General features: G+C 42.8%; 1 protein-coding gene across 4 annotated transcripts in view; it reads left to right on the top strand.

Annotated features, from left to right (window-relative positions):
- The window catches only part of abhd18 (abhydrolase domain containing 18), a 93,712-nt gene that overhangs the window by 33,958 nt on the left and 37,671 nt on the right, over positions 1–22,083 (top strand). For 2 of the 4 annotated variants that reach the window (XM_070962728.1, XM_070962730.1), the window contains exons 3-11: positions 1,869–1,953; positions 2,043–2,143; positions 2,392–2,467; positions 3,127–3,211; positions 14,269–14,296; positions 16,150–16,288; positions 16,553–16,642; positions 18,798–18,899; positions 19,795–20,042. In XM_070962728.1, the coding sequence (XP_070818829.1) occupies positions 1,869–1,953; positions 2,043–2,143; positions 2,392–2,467; positions 3,127–3,211; positions 14,269–14,296; positions 16,150–16,288; positions 16,553–16,642; positions 18,798–18,899; positions 19,795–20,042 (954 nt within the window). Of the gene's footprint in view, positions 1–1,868; positions 1,954–2,042; positions 2,144–2,391; positions 2,468–3,126; positions 3,214–14,268; positions 14,297–16,149; positions 16,289–16,552; positions 16,643–18,797; positions 18,900–19,794; positions 20,043–22,083 lie in introns of all 4 variants that reach the window. The other 2 variants (XM_070962729.1, XM_070962732.1) reach the window with 2 other exon arrangements.

The following is a 22,083-nucleotide window of genomic DNA, read 5'->3' as shown; positions in this document are numbered from 1 at the left end:
TCAGGAACTGGACATCATTGCAGAACTCCATCCATCCATCCATCCATCCATCCATCCATTTTCTATACCCAAATTCTTTCGGGGTTGAGGGGGGGCTGGAGCCTATCCCAGCTGTCAACGGGCGAGAGGCGGGGTACACCTTGAACCGGTTGCCAGTCGATTGCAGGGCAACATATATAGACAGACAACCATTCACACTCACACTCATACCTAAGGACAATTTAGAGTCACCAATTTACCTAATGAGCATGTTTTTGGTCTGTGGGAGGAAGCCGGAGTGCCCGGAGAGAACCCACGCATGCATGGGAAGAACATGCAAACCTCACGCAGAAAGGCCCTACCTGACCCGGGGATCAAACCGGCGACCTTCTTGCTGTGAGGCATGTGCACTACCTGCTGCCCCACCGTGCCATCCACCTGGAGAACCATGCCCAGCCTCTGCCAAAAAAGGAAACACAGGAAATAAAAGCCCCACAGCTCTCCACAGTACACAAGACAACCTTAGAGTTTTCCAAACCACCACTGTAGTTTATCAATCAAGGTATGGCTAAAGATGGTCAAGCAGTTACAGCTTCATGGAGAGGTGAAATTACAAAATTCTTATGATTCTTATCTTATGATCAATGCTTTAGCAGTGTACAATCACAGATACAGCCTATCCTAGTCCCTTCGTGGTTTTGTTCTACATTTCAGTTTCTCTGTAAAATTTTAAGATTTTTGTTAAAAAAAAAAAAAGTTAGTAATGTGGCAGATGTATATTCAGGGACAAGAAGCCAATCAATATGTCTTTATTTTTCACTTAATTTGCTGTCTGTGTTTTAGCAGTTCATGTCTGAGATTTGCTCTGTTGAATACCCAAGAAAAGGGAGTCTAGATGTTTCTGCTCAGTGTTAGTAATCTGTTCAGCCAGGTGTTGTAAAGCCTGCAGAGGAATGTTAAAACCAACCGGAGTTAACAAGGAGAACACCTATGGTTTACAGTTTATGAATAGGGTCTCCTGTTGAAGGCTGCACAATTTCTTCATTTCTTCTTCACTGTGAAAGTACACCAACCTTCGTTAAGCAGATTTCAACTCCCCTGGTATTCTCAGAAAGCTCTATTACGCGGTCCACTCAGAAAAGATAAAAGCAGGGCAGACGTGACAGTGTCCGGTGTGCTCACTGAGCCAGGTTTCAATAAAGCACAGGCGGCAGATCTGGAAATGTCTGTGTTTGCTCTGTTTTGGAGCAGCAGTTCATCCAACTTATTTGTCAGTGGACACTGGCCAGGTGTTAAGACTGGAGTGCTGTGTGAAATCCCTCCTGTCTCAGCTTCAGGAGCACTGTAGCTTGCCTCCCCCATCGGCATCTTTTGCAAATCCTATTCCAGCTGCTGCTCCATCAACAAAAAGTTCAGAAAGAATTCTGGGCTTGATGAAGACTGGAGAAAAAGTCTGACATGTAGATTTCCAGAAGTTCAACAGTTACTCCTGTTACAGCTCAAAAAGCAAGTGTCACTTGCTTTTAAAATGGCCACCAAATGCCCAAGAAACTATAAGTTGTTGACAAAAAAAAAAAAAAAAGTTACATCCAGAGAGAAGTTTTAGGTTTTCCCATTAGCACCTGATGAGTCAGGGTGTATTGTATTTCCACAAAATCTAAATAATCCTACTGTATTGATCAGACAAACAATTCAGAAGTGAGCCAGCATGAGAATTTAAATACCACGTGTTTTTAAAATTATGATGATCAATATCAAACAGTTATGACAGCTAATCATGATGTAGATTTTATGTACAGTCTAGTCAGATGCTGTTGTGGTATCAGAGATGAAATGGATGGATCTGTACTGATGCTGATCTGATGTATTCTCTCGTTTGTGTTTTATAGAATATTTGCATTCCGTAAAATCATTGGAGACAGAGAGAAGTGCAAGTCTCTGGTGCCTAAGGACTATCCAGTTCACATATATAAGGTACTCCATCTGTTCTTCACTGCTCACTCAGAGACCTTTTTTGATGTGTTCTCACAGATTTGTGTGTTTGTTTTTGCCTTTCCGTCCAGACAGAGGAACACACCGACTGTCAAATTCACAATGGGTTCTTCATCTCTCCTCTGGAGCACTTGGTTCCTGGAATCCTGCCACCAGAGGCTGTCAAAGCCAGGTACAGAATATGATGTTTTCCCCTACTTCTCCTGCTAATGTGATGATGTCACAGCTGCTGACATGAGCAGTGTGATCAGTGTGTTTTTATTTTACTAACAGAATTATAATAGAAATTGCTGACTGCACCCACATCTAGCTTTGTCTATTGAGTTTCACACAGCCAAATAAGTTACTAAATAAGTTAACTGATGATGTGTTTGGGTGCTGTGGTGTCCCAGTGAGTGCTCACAGTATGTGTTGTTCCAGATTCCAGTTTATAGTTCCTAAGAGGTGGCAGAAGAACAGACCAGTATGTATCCACTTGGCTGGGACTGGAGACCACGTAAGCCTCTAAACCTTTTAACCTCCATGTAACTTGAACCTTAAAGTGTACCCAGGTAGCCTTGATTAAGATAAGGCCAATAGTATTACAGTTCTCCACTAGCATGTCTTTTTATATGAATTAATGATAACTGAATCAGAATGTAATATTTCTCATTGAAATAACACTGAAGCTTATTGATAACCATACTGAGGAATCAACAAAGTGTTTAACAGCAAACTTGGTTTTGGGTACATGTGCTCACTTTGGTAGTGATCATCTTCCTTGGTTGTTAAAATCCACAAGAAAATTAGATGAGCAGAGACAGACCTCAGTCAGCAAAGACTGCTGAGGAACAAAAAATCCTAAAAGAAATCTTGTCAGTGAAAGACTGCTGAGGAACAAAAAAGAAAATCTTGTCAGTGATTTAAAGAAAATGCAGCAGATGCTGGGGGAACCAATTTAGAGCTGCATCAGTTGGTACCATGATGCAGACCCTAACACCTTCCAGCAGTAAATCTCTGTACAAATTTCATCCTCTTCATCTTTACTCTCTGAGTATTTCATATTAATTAAATATGTGTGTGTGTGTGTGTGTGTGTGTGTGTGTGTGTGTGTGTGTGTGTGTGTATGTGTGTGTGTGTGTGTGTGTGTGTGTGTGTGTGTGTGTGTGTGTGTAGTTTTTCTGGCGCCGGCGGACCCTTATGGCCAGGCCCATGATCAAAGAGGCAGGAATGGCTTCACTGCTTCTGGAGAACCCTTATTATATCCTTCTATTGTTTTTTTACATCATTTTCCATCTTTTTTTTTTTTTTTTATTAATTTCTTTAGAAATTTGTTCTGGTAGACAGTCTCTGATAAACTCTATCTTCTTTGTACTACTGTGCTTCAAGTTATATTAAGGCATTTTTACTCGAATCAATTATTCTTGAAAACATTTGTGTGCAGTTTGGAAAGATGAAATAAAAATGTTACCATTTGGAGGAAGGAATTACTTAAATGTAAATAATCCAATGCCAAATGTTATTTGCCACTGCTTAAAAGGAGCATTCCAGTGATACACAGTCATGGACAAAAGTATTGGCATCCCTCTGGAAGTGTTGGGTTTTTCAGAGGTTTTTTTTGATAAAATAATCAAACCAGGATCATTTCAATAACTTGTCACAACTAAGACAACAGTTGTTTTCCCCAAATTCATTACACAATACCACCAGAATGCTGCGGGATATGAAAACTGCATAGTCAAAAGTGCAGCCAGCCCTTTACAACAAATGTGTTTTTTACTGATAAAAGCACATTTCTCATTGTTAGAATCTTGTGCAAAGATTCAGTTCAATTCAATTCAATATTCCTTTATTCGTCCTGCGAGGGGAAATTCCAATTCACAGCAGCACCAATAAAGCGGATAGAATAGTATAACAAGTGCATGCAAGTCAAACACAACAAGTATATACAAAAGGGTGGGATAAAAAGAAAATGTCATCCTAAAACAACTGTAAATAGTATTTACAGACTGTTATGCACCGGTAGCATTGCACAGATTATTGCACAGATTATTACACATATTATTGTCCTGATTACTTGGAGCAGTTTTTGTTGTACAGTCTGACAGTTGCAGGAAGGAATGACCTGTGATACCACTCCTTCACACACTTTGGATGTAGCATCCTCTCACTGATGGAACTCCTCAGTGCAGTGAGTGTGTGTTGGAGAGGATGGGAGTCATTGACTGTCATGGAGGACAGCTTGGCTGTCATCCTCCTCTCCCCCACCTCCTCCACCAGTTCCAAAGGGCATCCCAGGACAGAGCTGGCCTTCCTAATGAGTTTGTCCAGCCTCCTCCTGTCAGCTGTTGTGATGCTGCTCCCCCAGCAGACTACACCATAGAACAAGGCAGAGGCAACAACAGAGTCATAGAAGGTCTTCAGGAGTGCCCCCCGCACCCCAAAAGACCTCAGCCTCCTGAGCAGATAGAGTCTGCTTTGTCCTTTTTTGTAAAGTGCAGTGGTGTTATGAGTCCAGCCCAGTTTGTTGTTCAGATGAACACCCAGGTACTTATAAGATGTCTCCATCTCAATGTCCCTTCCCTGGATGTTCACTGGTGATGGGGGAGAGTACGGGCGCCGACGGAAGTCCACAGCCAGCTCCTTGGTTTTTCCTGCATTAATCAGGAGGTGGTTCTGCTGGCACCAGTCCCCAAAGTCCTGCATGAGTCCTCTGTATGACATCCCCATCTATGATGAGGCCGACAATGGCAGAGTCATCAGAGAACTTCTGCAGGTGGCAGGTGGGTGACAGGTGGGAAAAGTCAGCTGTGTAGAGGGTGAAGAGGAATGGTCACAGCACCGTTCCCTGGGGGCCCCACACTGCAGAGGACAGTCCCTGACATACAGTCCCGTGTCCTCACATACTGTGGGCAGTTGGAGAGGTAGTCCACTATCCAGCATGTGAGGTGTTGTTTCACCCCCGAAAGCTCCAGCTTGTTTCTCAGGATGGCTGGCCTGATGGTGTTGAAAGCACTGCTGAGGTCCAGGAAAAGGATCTGAACAGAGCTCCCAGGCGACTCCAGGTGAGACAGAGCTTGATGGAGGAGGAAGATGAGGGCATCGTCCACTCCGATGCCAGGTTGGGACGCCAACTGCAGCGGGTCCGTGGACGAGCTCACCAGAGGGGTGGACAAGGACCAGCCACCCCAGGGCCTTCATGAGATGGGATGTTAGTGTCACCGGCCTGTAGCTGCTAGGGTCCTTGGGATGTGGGGCACAGGTCCCACGCAGGACGTCTTCCAGAGGCGTGGCACCTTTCCCAGTTTCAGGCTCGGGTTGAAGAGATGTCCAATGATCCCACTCAGCTGATCAGAGCAGGATCTGAGGAGCCTGGCACTGAGGTCATCCAGTCCTGCAGCCTTCCTGGTCTTTACCCACCTGAGCTGATTCCTCACCTGGAGAGGTGTGAGAGACAAGTTGGAGCAGGGGGGCTGAGTGCCTTGTGAAGTGGATGGGGGGCTGGGAGGAGCAGTGGGGGGTGGCATTGGTGGCAGTGAGCTAAAAACTGTTTGGGGGGGGGGGGCAGAGTGCTGGCAGATCAAAAGAGGGCTGCTGCAGTGCTGATACAGCTGGGGGAGGGGCAGATGCTTCCTCAAACCTGCAGAAGTAGTTGTTCAGCTCATCTGCCCACTTTGGATCCACAGCTGCCTGAGAGTTTGACTCCTGGTGGCCTGAAATGGTTTTCAGGACTCTCCAGACTCTCCCGGTGTTGTTCTCCTGCAGCTGTTCCTCCATTCTCCTCCTGTATCTGCCCTTCCCCTCCCTGATATTCCTTCTTAGCTCCCTTTGAACAGTTTTCAGCTCCTCTTTGTTTCCTGATTTGAAGGCCCTCTTTTTCTCCTTTAAAAGAGCCTTAATGTCAGGATTAATCCAGGGTTGTTGTTTGAGTGACACCGTACAGTCCTGGTGGGTATAGTGTTCTCCACACAGTAGTCCGTGATGCTGTCTGTCAAACTGTCGATGTCCTCCTTGTGAGAGTCACTGAATATATCCCACATGGCTGTATTGAAGCAGTCCTTCAGAGCCGCTTCAGCCCCGTCAGACCACCTCTTCACTGTGCGGGACACAGCTGGTTACCTGTTAACAGTGGGCTTGTATACAGGCAGGACATGAACCAGGTTGTGATCAGCTCTTCCCAGGGGAGGGAGGGGTGATGATGCATATGCCTCCTTGGTGTTGGCATAGAATAAGTCCAGTGTTTTATTGTCTCTGGTGGCACATGTGACATACTGGATGAATTTGGGCAGAGTGGAGAGAGGCATGATTAAAATCCCCAGAGATCAGTAAGACGGCCTGTGGTTTCTGAGTCTGCTCATTGTCACTCATTTATATGGTTTAGGTTCAGTATTCTGTTCTGTTCCTGCCTATGGAACAGCAGTATGTATGGATGAGGAAAAATGAAGCATACACTGAAAAATGCGCCCTGTCTAAACTGAAGCATGGCAATAACTATGTGATACTGTAGGGCTATTTTGCTTCCTGTGGCACTGAAAATGATCTGCATGTAAAGGGGAAGGTAGTTTAACTCAAATATTTGGAAATCCTTGGAGAAAACATCATAATGTCCATAGAAACCAAACCAAGTGCGATTTTACACATACGAGGAATTTGTTTTGGTGAAGTTGGCGCTTGACACATCTACTAAAAATAAGCTATTAAAAAAGTAAAAAATATACAGTATATGTAATGCATAGAGTTATGGCAATGTCAATGTGACAATTAGAGGTAGAGGTGGAGTGTGAAGAGTGTCTGGGAGGTTCCGGGCCTTGTTGATAAGGCTGACAGCAGACAGGAAAAAACTGTTCTTGTGGCGGGAGGTTTTGGTCCTGATGGACCGCAGCCTCCTGCCAGAGGGGAGTGACTCGAAGAGTTTGTGTCTGGGGTGGGAGGGATCAGCAACAATCGTAGCTGCACGCCTCAGGGTCCTGGAGGTGTACAGGTCCTGAAGAGATGGGAGATTGCAGTCAATCACCTTCTCAGCTGACCGAATGACATGCTGCAGTCTGCCCTTGTCCTTGGCGGTGGCAGCAGCGTAGCAGATGGTGATGGAGGAGGTGAGGATGGACTCAATGATGGCTGTGTAGAAGTGCACCATCATTGTCTTTGGCAGACTGAATTTCTTCAGCTGTCATAGGAAGTACATCCTCTACTGTGCTTTCTTGATGAGGGAGCTGATGCTCCGCTCCCACTTTAGGTCCTGGGAGATGATAGTTCCCAGGAAGCGGAAAGACTCCACATTGTCAATAGTGGAGTCACAGAAGGTGATGGGAGCAGGTGAGGCTGAGTTTTCCTGTAGTCCACAACCGTCTCCACTGTCTTTAGAGTGTTGAGCTCTATAGGTTGTTCTGGTTGCACTAGGTAACCAGATAGTCAACCTCCCACCTGTAGGCAGACTTGTCGCCTTCATAGATGAGTCAAATGAGGGTGGTGTCGTCCGCAAACTTCAGGAGCTCGATGGACTGGTGACTGGAGGTGCAGCTGTTTGTGTACAGGGAGAAGAGCAGAGGAGAAAGAACGCAGCCTGGGGGGGATCCGATGCTGATGGTCTTTGAGTCGGAGACGTGTTTCCCCAGCTTGACGCACTGTTTCCTGTCAGACAGTCTTTAAGTTGGGCCTTGGTGGAGGTGACTGGAGCAGGAGCTGTTGGGAGGTGTCATGGGGGATGGTTGCTGGACTGTCCTTTTGTCTTTCAACACGGCAGTAGAACTCATTCAGGTCGTTGGCTAGGCGCCGGTCGTTGATGGAGTGGGGGGCTTTAGGCTTGTTGTTTGTGATCTGCCTGAGCCCCTTCCAGACAGACGCAGAGTCGTTAGCTGAGAAGTGGGGTTTGTCATTGTTGTAACACACCCTGGTGCGTGATGGAACACAGCAGTCCTCGCAGAAGCTAATGTAGGACAGCACAGCCTCTGTGTACTCATCCAGACTGTTGGTAGCAGTCCTGAACACATCCCAGTCAGTAGAGTCCAAACACACCAGGGGCCTCATGTACGAAGGGTGCATATGCACAAAAATGTGGCGTACGCTCTTTTTCACGGCAAAGTTCAGATGTATCAAGAGTGAAATGACTGTGGAAATGTGCGGTGCCTCACACCAACTTTATGGCTGGCGTATGCACATTTCTACCGCTGTTGATCCTTTGGTGACATGAGAGGTGATGCTGGGATGTGCACATCAGAGACACATGAACAGTTAACACTGATGAACAATTAACACACCCACGTGTCTGCAATTACATGAGTGGATATAAAAGCATGCGCAAAGTGGTGCAAAAAATACCGTTAAAAACAATGGTTGCTTTAGCAGTATTAGAAGATATTGCAAATATCTGTGCAATACGAAGAGAGCGTGTGGTCAGAGACAGAGAGGATTTACTGGCACATGATGACAATTGGCTGGCAGCCGCTTTAGGTTCCCGAAGGTAATCCTCCTGGAACTGTGCGCAGAGCTGTGGCCGGCCTTGGAGCGCAACACAGCGAGGAGCCATGCGCTGCCTGTGCCCATACAGGTGCTGGCCACACTGGGGTACCTAGCAACTGGGGCATTCCAGAGGGAGCTGGCCAACCGATTGGGACTATGCCAGTCGACCCTGAGCCGAGCCATGCCAGCCGTGTGGGACGGAATTATCTACATTTATACCATGGTCTGGGTGAATACTCAATTCTGATTGGCTCCAGGATGTCCATTAAAAAGTTTTGTAGGACACCTATAAAAAAGTTCTGGTCAAATAGCCTGATTGTTCTAAATTATTGCGCTGGCTCTAACGCTAGTTGGTAACTGTGGCAACAGATTTAGGATATACTTGATACACATTTAATGATCAGAGTGAATGGTGGATAATATTTCTTGCAATAAAAACGATTTAGGAACTATCTGTGGACTTTGATTCTTTGAAACAAAATTTCACATCATCCTTTGGACACACACAACCGGTAAGAGGTGCACTTGCCCTCTGAAATGATACTTTGTATCATGTAACATAATGTTAAGCAGTCATCTCACTTCCCTCCACTGATTAGGCCTAATATAACAGCTGTGGTTGACCGAGCTGCAGGTTCTGTGGCCAGAGCCGGTTACCTTGGCAACGCATCACAATGAGAGATATTAAATAGTCCACTCAGCCGCTTCTTGTGAAAAACTTACGATTTTAACGGTAAAAAAAACAACATTAAAGTATTAATAATTGATTTAATATTATTATTATATCTTTCGTAAGTGACCATGCGTCGGACGGTTCACGCCTCCATGTCGTCCATTCATTTCTGATAATGGACACCTTGTCCATTATCATTACCGTGGAAATGTGCGCTCGTCGGGCATTGTCCCTTATGTCAGCCAGGTATATCAAATTCCCATACAATGCAGCTGAACAGGTCAACATTAAAGTTTTCAGTTTTCAGTTCAGTTTTCAGCGAGAGCCGATTTTTCAAATATAATCGGAGCTATCGACTGCACACACATTGCTATAAAAGCACCATCACGTGATGAATTTGTATATGTCAACAGGAAACATTTTCATTCTATCAATGTACAGATCATATGTGATGCGCAAATGCAATTAACCAACATCGTAGCGAGGTGGCCTGGTTCAACGCACGATTCATACATTCTTAGTATCAGCATGATTGGGAACAGACTACAAGCTGGCTCTGTGCGCGATGGGTGGCTTCTTGGTGAGTAAATTTATTCGTGTAATTGTCCTAATATTAATCCCCGTGATGCACAGCATGTGCACCCCCAAATTCTATCCCATCTTCACAGCATCATTCTAGTCACTAGTCAGTGGTTAAAGTTAGTGACTTGCTGTTTCTTGCTGGTTAAACTACAGCTTAAGATCTTTCTAACAAGCCCCTGTGCAAAGTACTCATGTTAATAACCCTGTGCGTAAAGTGTGAAATGTCTTAATCAGCCTCACCTTTTCCCTGGCGCACTTCTGCACTAATTTGCAATAATAGTGTGTGATCTTTGTATGTAGTGTATAAAATTAACGAATGGAAACTGTAAATCTTTGTCTGCTTTCAACTGACCCCAGGCAACGGTGGCTACCCACTTAAGAGCTGGCTGATGACCCCTCTCACCAACCCTCAGACTGACCAATTGACCAAGACCATTGACAGTCTCTCACACACTCTCCCACTCACTCCTCTTCCGTTTGTTGCTTATGCCGGAGGACAGCGTGCCAAAGAGCACATTTTTGTGCACCTCCACTTCAATGAGTAGCGCCTCCAATTTGCTTTCGGTGAAATTCTTTTTTGATTTCCTGATTGTGCAGAGAGGGGAATCCCAGGTCCAGGGCTCATTTAAATATGATTTGCGTATTTAAATAGGGGCGTGGACAGAGAGGGGTCGGGTACTCCAACATGAGCGCTCAATTCCACGTTGATTGGGATGTACAAAGGAAATGTGCTTGGATTCGTGCATGCGCACAGATTCATACATCTGGATATTTTTGTGCGTACGATTTCTGGATTTGAGCGTACGCCATGTCTCAGTAGGAAATCCATGCAAGTCTTCGTACATGAGGCGACTGGAGATCCTCCACAGCCTCACTAGTCCACTTCCTTGATGTCCTCACTACAGGTTTGCAGAGCTTTAATTTCTGCCTGTACGCAGGAATCAGGTGGACCATGACATGGTCAGAGTGATAAGCATCCCTGACTGTGGTGTAACAGTGGTCCAAAATATTCTCCTCTCTGGTCGGGCGTTTAATAAACTGTCTGAATTAAGGGAGTTTGTGAGTGAGGTTACCTTCGTTTAAGTCACCAACGACAATAACTAAAGAGTCTGGGTTGGTCCGCTCCACACACATTATCTTGTCTGCAAGCACGCGCTGTGCGTCCTGCACTTTAGCCTGCGGCAGGATGTAGACGCTGACCAGAATGAATGAAGCAAACTCACGGGGTGAATAAAAAGGCTTACAGTTAATGACAAAAGATTCCAGGTCAGAAGAACAGTGCTGCTGGATCACTGTCACGTCGTTGCACCAACCACTGTTGATGTAGAAACAGATTCCTCCACCTTTAGTTTCCCCGGAAAGTTCTGTGTCTCTGTCGGCGCGGTATAGTTGGAAGCCTGCCAGCTGCAGCGCAGAGACCGGTATTAATCCACACATCCACGTCTCCATGAAGCTCAAAACCGCTGATGAAGAAAAGTCCCTGTTTTTATCTAACAGCAGTTGCAATTCCTCCAGTTTGTTGGGCAGTGAATGCACGTTAGAGAGGAATATTCCCGGTAACGCTGTGTGTAGCACTGGCCCGTTTTCCTCTCCTCTGGTGTTTCGCTGTGTGAGCAAAGGTGAGCGCACCTTTGACCAGGATGTCCAAAATTTCCAGTGTCGGGACCAGAAAAATAGAAAATAAATCCTCTGGTGTTGTTACCCTGATGTTCATGAGCTCTTTTCTGGTGAAAGAGCTCCGGGTACCGTCAGAAAAAAACAGAGTTAAACACAAAACAAATCAAAACAATGTGCAACAACACACCGAGGCAGCCGTATGCGGCGCCATCTTGAGTATGTATAGTGAGTAAACTGGGTCTATTGTCCATTAGAAATGGACTGATATTTGTCAGGAATGCTACCACAGCTGACGTCTGACTACCCATAACCTTAGCACAAGATTTTAACAATGAGAAGTGTGCTTTTATCAGTACGAAAGACACTTGTGAATGGGTGCCAACACTTTTGACAATGCAGTTTTCATTTCCCGCAGCTTTTTGGTGGTATTTTGTGTTGAAATTGGGGAAACCAATTGTTGTTTTAGTTGTGTATGGCTATTGAAATGATCCTGGTTTGGTTATTTTTATCAAAAAAAAAAACCTCGAACCTCGAATTCTGCAAGAAAACCAACACTTCCAGAGGGGTGCCAATACTCCATGACTGTAGTGTTGCACTTACATCACGTTGTGCAACTCACAGCAGACAAAAAGAATTGTCAAAAAGATCGCTGCATAGGCCAAGACAGAGTAGGTCCAGTTACAAAAAACACTAAGGGCTCTGTTTGTATTATGCAAGCGCCATGACAAGTGCTATATGACTGTGTGGGCATCTCTAAGCACACCTGCTATTTGGGTTCATGAATGTACAGCAGCACAAAGAGCAAAGGGGCTGGGTGAAGGTAAATATACGTAGATCAGAGATCAGATAGATCAAGTAATACATTGTCAGTCAATCACATCACTGGTCTCTTCACTCTGAAATAGCTGAGCCAGTCACAGGGAAGCTTGACAGCAACAGCTCAACAAATGGAAAGACGTACCTTCAAGAAGGCATATTGTTTCTCATTTTGTACATGGTCACATCATATGATAATTGATGTGATAGCAGAGCTTGTCATTAATTACAAGAATAAGGCACGGAAAGCCGCTTTTGCTTGTTTATGCACAGGACTGATGAGCTCCTGTAATCTAATGTCTCACACAAAAAGTCACACAAAGAATACAGGTTTACAGTGGACCAGTCTGATGTGTGTCAGCTGAGAGAATGGTTATTTTGCATTGATGAAAACAAAGTAAACAGAACTGATGGCAATGTGTTATGGCGCTGTGCTCACACACAGTGTGTCACATAATATTACTCATATTATTTATAGATAAATGCAGCCTGTTTTACAGCAGTGTTTTTGCTTGAACGACATTAAATATAGATTGACTCTTCAATTGAAATTGTTTATTTACATTTTAATTATTACTTATATTGCTGCCCCATTTCCAAAAAAGTTAGGATGCTGGATTGACATTGAAACCCAAATTTAATTGAAAATACCACAAAGACAACATATAAAATGTTGAAACTGAGGAATTTAAGAGTTTTTGAAAACGATACCCTCATTTAGAATTTGATGCCAGCAGCATGTTTCAAATAAATTCAGGTGTGTCTCAATGCAAAAATACAAAGAATTTGGGGATTTTTTACTGGCTGCAGTAAATAATGTCATTAAAAGATTCAGACAATCAGTAGAAATCTCCATAAGCAAGGGACAGTGGCGATAACCAACACTGGTGGCCATGATCCTCAGGCCCTCAGATGGCACTGCATTAAAAAACAGACTGAAGTGGACATAATTACATGGCCTCAGGAACACTTCCAAAAACCATTGTCTGTGAACACAGTTCATCACTGCATCCACGTTGAAACTCTACCATGCAAAAAGGAAACCGTATATAAACCAGATCCAGAAACACTGCTGCCTTCTCTGGCCTCATACTCATTTAAGATCGACTGAGGTGAAGTTGAAAATTGTCCTGTGATCTTACGGGTGAGGAACATTTTTGTCAGGCAAGGCCTTGCTTATTTCAACAAGACAATGCCACACCACATTCTACATGTATTCTAACAACATGGCTCCGTAGTAAAAGAATGTGGGTGCTAAACTGGCCTGCCTGCAGTCCCGACTTGTCACTCATAGAAAATGTGTGGTGCATCATGAAATGTTAAATACAACAAAGGAGACTCCAAACTATTGAGCAACTGAAATTGTTCATTAAGCAAGAATGAGAAAACATTCGACTTTCAGAATTACAGCAATTGGTCTCCTCAAACTTGTTTCAGGCATCAAATTCTAAATGAGGATATAATTTTCAAAAACAATTAAATTTCTCAGTTTCAACATTTGATATGCTGTCTTCCTCCTATTTTCAATTATGTTTTTTTTTTTTGCAAATCATCACATTCTGTTTCTATTCACATTTTACACAGTATCCCAACTTTTTTGGACACAGGGTTGTAGTTTGCTGTTGTTGATAAAATCGCCAGACTGGCGGCAGAGTGGTGTACCAGAAATGGACTTTGGTTTGTGCTGCCTCATTTGAATGATCCTCCTACCTGTGAGCTCTGAGCTGGGCACCAAAATACAGTGCAAAGCCAATTTCAAGGTTAGGAAAATACCAAGCAGTTGGATTGCTGTCACGAACACAGGGTCCTAAGTCCTACACTTCTCTAAAAGCAAATTTCCCTTAGACCCTCCCTGTCAGGCAAAAGCTTATTCCAAACCTCTGGTTTGTTTGATTTCTACAGTTTTGGTGTCAGAGCCCAAGCTGAGATATGATTACCAAGTAGGCTCACAGGCTAGCACTGCTGATGCTTTTAAAGCACAATAATGTGTTACAATAAGAGTGTTAATGATGAAAGAAGCACATTTATCAATAGGTATAAAAGAGAATGTGCTCTGGCATACAACAAGCATACACAGGACTGGTCTGGGGAAAAAAAATTCAGATATCTTGTTATATATATCTGATGCATGCTATCTGTGACCATCTTTTATTCCTTGACTGACCTTTTACATGGCTATCGTAAACCCAAAGACCAACTGTGAGTTACCTCCCCTTCACACACTAGTGACTTGATTGATTGATTGATTGATTGATTGATTGATTGATTGATTGATTGATTGATTGATTGATTGAATACCAATTTGGCAATCGGTTGGGTTTTAAATTTCAGGAAGAAGTATACAAAACAAGCTTTTCAGTTTCAAAAATTAGAAAACGAAATGAAAGTGTAAGAAAGAGTTTTTCTAGTTCGGTTCTGGAGGATTCTTTGTCAAGTAACTCGTTCCATGTCATAAGTGCAGCAACCATCTGTACTGGTTTCTGTACTGTAAAGGTTATTTGTGTTTAAACAGAATGTGTAGCAGTGTGTTTGTATAAAATACAGTATACAGCCCAAAATATACTGGATTTTTGAAGATCATGTGTTTGAGAAGAACACTGTCCTGGTGCCTTCTTTTAATGCAAAACAAAAAGAGTCGACAGCTTTGTTTTTTTAATTGTGGATGGAGTTCCATCCAGTTCAATCCATCCAATACAGCAGAGATGTTCTCCTGCAGTGGCGTAACCTTCGGGACAACCCTTCAGATCTAATCCTTTACGACTTAAACTGTTTTGCTGAACGATCAAGTTTGCCTGCAAGACGAGGAAACGAGGTAAGCAGGGTGGCTTACACCAAAGACTGAGAAGACAATCTCTCCCTGATGAGACTATCTCTCTCTGATTAGTTGCAAACCCATGTACAGTTTCAGCATGAATGTAGAGAGGGGTGTTTACCAGTGATTACAGAGACATGGTTTTCAGACAGAGATTTGGACACTGAATTGGCCATTGATGGGTTTGGTGTGCCCATGATGGGTTTGGTGTGCCCATGTGGCCCACAGGGTGGCTGTGAATCAGGAGATAGAGCGGTCCTCCAGTGTACATGTTGAAGTATCTGAATTTGGGCAAGATATTGAACCCCAAATTGCCCCCGATGTGCCATCGGTGTGTAACACTCATAATGAACAGGTGGCTTAGTAACCAAACAAATGTGTGTGTGAATGGGTGAATGTGGACTTGTTGTAAATGTGCTTTACGTGGTCTTCAGACTAGAGAAGCGCTATACAAATACAGTCCACTACCATTTACTATTCCCATGTGCCTATAAGCCAGCCTATATAACAGTGGTCATAAAGTGAACTCCCGGGCCTGACAACATAGGTGCTATGGTCATCATGGGCACTTGCATAGAGGAAAACCACTTGTTCTCTGGGGACAACTCCTTAAGCGGCTGGCTTAAAAAGCACCCAACACCAATGCTTATCATTGTGACTGGTGGCTCCAAGTAGTTTTTCTGGCTCTGTGCCCCCACCAGACACAAACCGGTGAGCCCCCCTAGCAAGTCAGGCACTCAGATGCTGATACCAAAACTATTGTTTTTGATAGCTTACTTTGAGAAATATAAACATGTTTCTTCTACAAAATTGCAAAACATTTTTCACTGAACAAAGCCAAAGTTCTCAAATGTTACATATTGTCAAAAACACAAGCAGTTGAAACATTGAAAACCTCAGGAAGAGCCACAGTGGAGGATCCCTCTTTCAGGACAGATACAGATATGCATCAGACATGTGTACATAATAGAGCAATGTTGTAAAGCAGCATGGATCAGGATGACAAAATTCTCGCTTATTTAGTGGTTTATTTGGCAAAGCAACAATTGTCCAGAATGTACTGAAAATTGGGATTTACAGGGAAGTGGATTACAGGAGTGATTTGAGTGAACTGATTGTGAATTCAGACTTATTGTCGCTGCCGTCATCTGTAAATGGATCAAGCTACAACGACTTTTACTTTTAAACTGGGATTAAATCAGTGTTTAGTAAACCGGGACAATATTTGTGGCTATTTTAGGCGGTCCAGTCTAAAGAATGTGTCAGACCTGTTTGTGATGGGAGGGGCTTTGATCCTGGAGTCAACAGTGCTTCTCCATTGGTTGGAGAGAGAAGGTTACTGGCCACTAGGAATGACTGGCATCTCCATGGGAGGATATGTGAGTCACCAAATCAGCATATATTCTACCATTTTCTTTGTTAAAGCAGTTTTTACTTTGATTTCCTTTTATCAAACCCATATATTCAGTCTGAATTGCATTAAATAGCTACTCAACATGCTTGGAGACCCATAGTCACCAGCACCTTGCTTAAACTTTAAAAGCAAATATTTTGTATGCAGCCCACATATGAATACAATGTAATACGTAATCCTACCCAAAAATGATATTTTTCATGAAGTCCTTGTGTGTTTTTGTGTCTAGATGGCATCCCTGGCAGTGACTAACTGGCCAAAGCCAATCCCTCTGATTCCCTGTTTGTCCTGGTCCACTGCCTCTAGTGTCTTCACCATGGTAACACACTCTTTCTACCTGGCATGAGACATTAATTTTTAGAGCAGCATTAGAGATGACATGAAAACCAATCATTGTAGGAGGGGTGCTGTAAGTGTGCGTACTGGTTGATGGAAGTTGTGACAGTGGGTAATCAAATTGCATCTTGATTAGAAATAGTACATTGCACAAACTGCAGCGGTTAGATTATGAAAATTACATGCCAAACACCATAAATACAAATAAGGAAAGGTTTAGTGTAGCTTTGTGATTACCCTGTGGGATGATATGGAAATGATATCACCATTATCATGACCAAAATAATTGTGATTCACAATATTATCCCGATAATCACCAAAATATGCTTAAAACTCTTATGAATTACAGTAAAACATACTGGACTCACTCTACCTTACATTTTGTTAAGAAGCAAATATTTACACATCTTTTTTTAGTCAATATTCTATAACTGTTCAGCAAACAGAGGTGGATGATGGTCACAGAGAGGAGAGTTCAAAATGGAGGTGTTAGTCCACGGGACAGGCACCTTCCCTCAGCAGGTTCTGCATGTGGGCACCTCATCTACCCCTTGTTCTCATCTGATCCTTAAAATTCGGTTAATATTTTTGTGAGGGATACAATGGGCAAGCTGAGCCTTCAGCCATGGTGACAGACTTAGAACGTTTGAATGACTGAAAAGATGCAAGCTCTCTTTTGTAACAATTCAAAATGAATAATGAAATTAATATAGGACTGTACATTTCTCAGCTAGACAGTTTTTTTCAAGTCACTCGTGAGGATATTCATGATTATTCCAATAATGGAAATCCACCACAATTGACTGCTGTTTTTAATGAAGATGTGTGATATTTCATATTATCTCATCCCTACACTGAACCCTTCTAAATTTATATTTCTAAAGTTTTAGACTTGTGCCTTCAAATGAAACTGCTTTGAATATGCCTCAATGAAGTCAATCTAAACAATGATAATGAGTCCTATGCTCTGGCCTAATATTATCACCTCTGATGATACTTATATTACTGTACAGACTACAAAATGGCTATTGTACTATTGTAACTATTGTACTATTGTAAATCCTTTGTATATGCTGTAACTGTAGTTTTTCACCAAAACAGTTAGGTATCTCGTGGTAAATTTCATCCACTTACTTGAAAATTGTTGATATTTTGTAATAGAAACAAATGGGCAGTTTGATCCTAGAGAACACGAGAACATTCTTCACAGAGCAATGCGAGCAAAGTCAAATAGAATTTTTTTTTTAACAGTATATGTGTGTTTTTTTTCATGAATTGTCTGATTATGGGATAAATTGGGAAATGTTCTAATTTTTTTCAATCTTTTTATTTTGGTAAAAATCAGTGAAAATGCATAAACATAGCAAAATGGTCCACTTTCATTCATAGTGATGCAAAAAAAAAACCTTAAACCTTAACCCTTCGGGTAGTCTCACATTTTTCTGTTTTATAACAATACTCGTCATGTAAGTTGAAAGACTTACTGGTAGCTGTACAGAGATAATACTAGTGAAATTGTTGGTTTTTGGTCTAGGCGATTCAATCGTTATGAAACCTTCTAAGTGTACCAGATATTAACAGGCCAAACACACAAGAAATATCTTGGGTTGTCAATCAGCAAAAGAATGCAGGCCTTATCCAAAACCTGTATTAGCTCAACTGACCTTCTGCCTTTGCTCCACTCATTCCACACACTGTCGTCCACTTGACTGCATGGCTGGGCCAACTCAGTTAGATCTGGTCAAGTTTGTGGACTGTAAAATGAAATGGGAATTTTTTACCAGAAGACTGCAGTAATAGAAGATACTCTTTAGATTGATCTAACTCTAACTGTTGAAGCCTCATATTGGCATTTTTCCATATTTGCACTGAAATCGATGAGCGAATTTCTTCATTGCGTACATAGATAGGAGAAACAATTAAAGAGGTCAGTAACAGTTTCAGTGTTGTCTTGTTTTAAGATAACCTTCAAAACCTGTAAACCAGTCTTTAAGCATTAGTATATACTGGTTCAAATGCAACCCTACAGCAATGAATTCTGAAATAGTGTTTAAACTTCAACTTGTTTATTTCTGTTTATGACTAAAATTGGAGCCCTGTGTGCATGTGTGCGCCTGTGCGTGCGTGTGTTCGTGTAGGGAGTGCTGAGCAAAGCAGTGAACTGGACAGAGCTTGAGAAGCAGTATGCCATTAACTCAGTGTATGAAGAGGAAATCATTAAGCTGTTGGAGTACTGCGGGGTATGTTATCCTTCAACTTTTCTTGAAGATCACTCCTACACTCACATAGTGATTGAAAATGTCAAGAATTTTTATATGGTGTCCGAATCTCTCTTAAGAACCAGGGCATCATAATTGGCTAGAAAAATGCAAATGAGCTCGTATAAATGTGTAAACTATTATTAACGAATTGTTAAATCTGTTAATAATAGTCAGTTATGACTGGGATAGCTACTTATCAGGTGAGAGTAAACATTTGCTTATTGTAGCTTCACAATTTTTTTGTTTCATGTCAATATGAAATGACACTTTTGGACTTTTTGTCAAATAAGAAAGGACAAAGTGTTAATCTGAAATTCACACAAATGCATGCTCACAGGACCTACAGTCATGTATTGACTAGTCATGTATTCATTGGAGAGATGTCAGAGTGACGGGGCTGCCACATAGTCAGTGCTTCAAGCATTAAGGTGTTTAGTGCATTGCTGAAGGGTACCTCTGCAGTGCCCAGGAGGTGAACTAGCACCTCTCCAGCGACCAGTCCACATGTTGTACTTTGGTCCATGCTGAACTTGAACAAGTCAACTGATTCCCAAGCCAAGTTCATATGGGTTGAACTACTGCCACTCTGATAACCAGATCACATTAGAAATCTTTACGATATATTGGGCCCTGGTAACTCGCAATGTGTGTTTGTCATTATTTCAATCTGAGAAACTTGCTCCAAGGAATTGTCCATTTATTACAAATGGTCATACAGTTAGATTGAGCTCTATAAAGAGGCTCTCCAGGAATCAGAGCCACCACAAGGATTCTGCTGGAGGACTAATCCCCTTACTTAAACATGCATGAACACATATTAGCATCAATAAGTACATTGTATATTTCTTTTAGTCTGTGTGTCCACATCTATCAGGCTGATTCCTTTAAGATGGGTCCAGAACTTGTGAAGAATGTGGACACTTTAGAGCATCTCCTAGGCCTATCTGAAGATGACAGGGCGTCAGTGGGCCAGAACTCCATTCTCAAAGCAGGAGGAGAAACACAGGATGGACAAGGTCTGTTGACTGGTAAAGGCCCTGAAGAAGGCAGGGCTGGACACAAAGTACACCAGTTCTTATCATCAGTGAACAGCTGTGGGACAAGCTTGGACACTCTAACAAGGTAATCAGTTTACGTTATGATATGAATATACTTTTGTTGCTGCAAACTCAGTTTGATTAGAGAGTCAGTTGCAGTTAATAATCCTCAGAAGCTCAACAAACTTTGAATTGTACATTTTGTGATTCTCCATCGCCTGGATATGGGGCGTTTTATAACAGACCATTTTTAATCGCGACTAACGGAGGCATCTCTGTATTTTGATTAGGGCGTGTATCTGATGAGTCTGAGCCGATGAGGATTTGTGTCATTAGTGGTGTTCCAGGGCTCGTACGTTCGACTTGAGGCATCTGATGCTGAAGAGCATCCAGCATAGCATGTGCCTCAGTGTAAGGCATTGACTGTTTAGACAAGGGTGAATCATCTTTTGGTTCTGTGCACTGTATGTCTGGAGTCAAGGTCGCAGCTGGCAATTGATGTTTTAGTTGTGCAGAGGACAGAGACAGAATGGAGAATTTAAATTCTCCCATGAAACAGAGGCAATCTGTCAAAAATGTTTCAGCTCTTTTTTCTTCTCTCTCCGCTTTGACTCTGTGCAGTATTCCTGCATTATGCACTGTTGCTCTGGCCACTCTACTCCCGGTAACCAGATTCAGAAACATACTGAAATCACTCAGCTGGTGGAGCACTTTCACAGTCTGCATTTCCCTCACCCAATTCAAAAATCTATCCCTTCCATTATCTTTTTCCTCGGGCAGGACTTTTTTCTGCCATCTGGTCAATGTTTTAAACAGCACCAACCCCAATGAGCCAGGTTTACATTCCTGCCACTTATCAACAACTGATTGTGACATTTTTCAAAAGTTTTCACACGTGTTCTTCAGAGAGGGTGAATGGCGCAATGCCCGAGTGAGGACCTGATCAAGAAGCTTCTACACAAAGTCTAGTAATGTATGCGCTTGATCGCTGGGGGTTTTCCCAGTCTGTTCACTCGTTTTAATTCACCAACATCTGTAACACCTTAACTGAAAATCCCCTTTAACTGATTCCATTGCACCCCTTTTCAGAACTACTTGAAATCTGTGTCAGTTCAGGAATTCTCAATCAGTACTGCTCGATATACTGGTGCTGACACAGTAAAATATCAATCAAGTAGGAAACCACCCCACATTTACATGAAAAATAACAAACTTATCCCTGTGTCCTCATGAACAGTTTAACTGTGCAGCTCACCAGGTGAACTCTCCCGTTTTTTTTTTTTAAACTGTCACGCATCTATAGTCCGCCTATAGACCAGAGCTAGCTACCACGCATCTACAGTCTGCCTATAGACCGGAGCTGATTTCTTTAGCTTCCACGCGTCACCCACGGCCAAAGCTGACCTTTTTTAGCTGCCGCGTGCCGCCCAGGGCAGTAGCTGTCCTTTTTTAGCTATCACGCGCCACCCAGGGCCAGAGCTGTCCTTTAACTACCACGTGCCTCTCTGTGCCGGAGCTGACCTTTTTAGCTTCCACGCACCTCTCTGGGCCGGAGCTAGGTTCCATGTACCTCTCTGGGCTGGAGCTGACCTTTTTTAGCTCCCACATCTTAATGACAGAGCTGTCCTTATAATAATCTATGTGTTTATACTTTATATGTGACCATTTAGTTAATAAACAACAGTTCTTCTTTTGAACATCAAATTATTTAGTTTTTAGCGATCAGTAGATGGCATTTAGTCAGACAACTGTAATTTGGTATTTCCAATGAACAGAAGTTTCTGATAGAAAAGAAGTTTCTGCACATACCTTTGATTTAGGTGCCTAGAATCGTCTGAAAAGAAAGTTCTCCTCTGATCGACTCCGGTGGTCATCAATAGGACACAGCCTCGGAGTCAGCCATCCGGGTCACGGCACCAATTTGTTAGCTTTGTAGCTCGGCTTCTTTTGTTGGAAGCCCAAGAATTGGAAGTCTTTGGTTCAAAGTCAAAGTATTTATTCGTGGTCACATGTAAAGCAATGCAGCGCTGGTCTCAGGGAATTGATGCGACAGACATCATAAATACAAAAGAGAGGAGTCCTTGTTATCAGGATTGGTTGTCCCCAGGCAGCTGATAATTTTATGA

The sequence above is a fragment of the Chaetodon trifascialis genome, chromosome 5, assembly GCF_039877785.1.
Source record: "Chaetodon trifascialis isolate fChaTrf1 chromosome 5, fChaTrf1.hap1, whole genome shotgun sequence".
Classification (NCBI taxonomy): domain Eukaryota; kingdom Metazoa; phylum Chordata; class Actinopteri; order Chaetodontiformes; family Chaetodontidae; genus Chaetodon; species Chaetodon trifascialis.
This window is presented reverse-complemented; position numbering and strand designations above follow the sequence as displayed.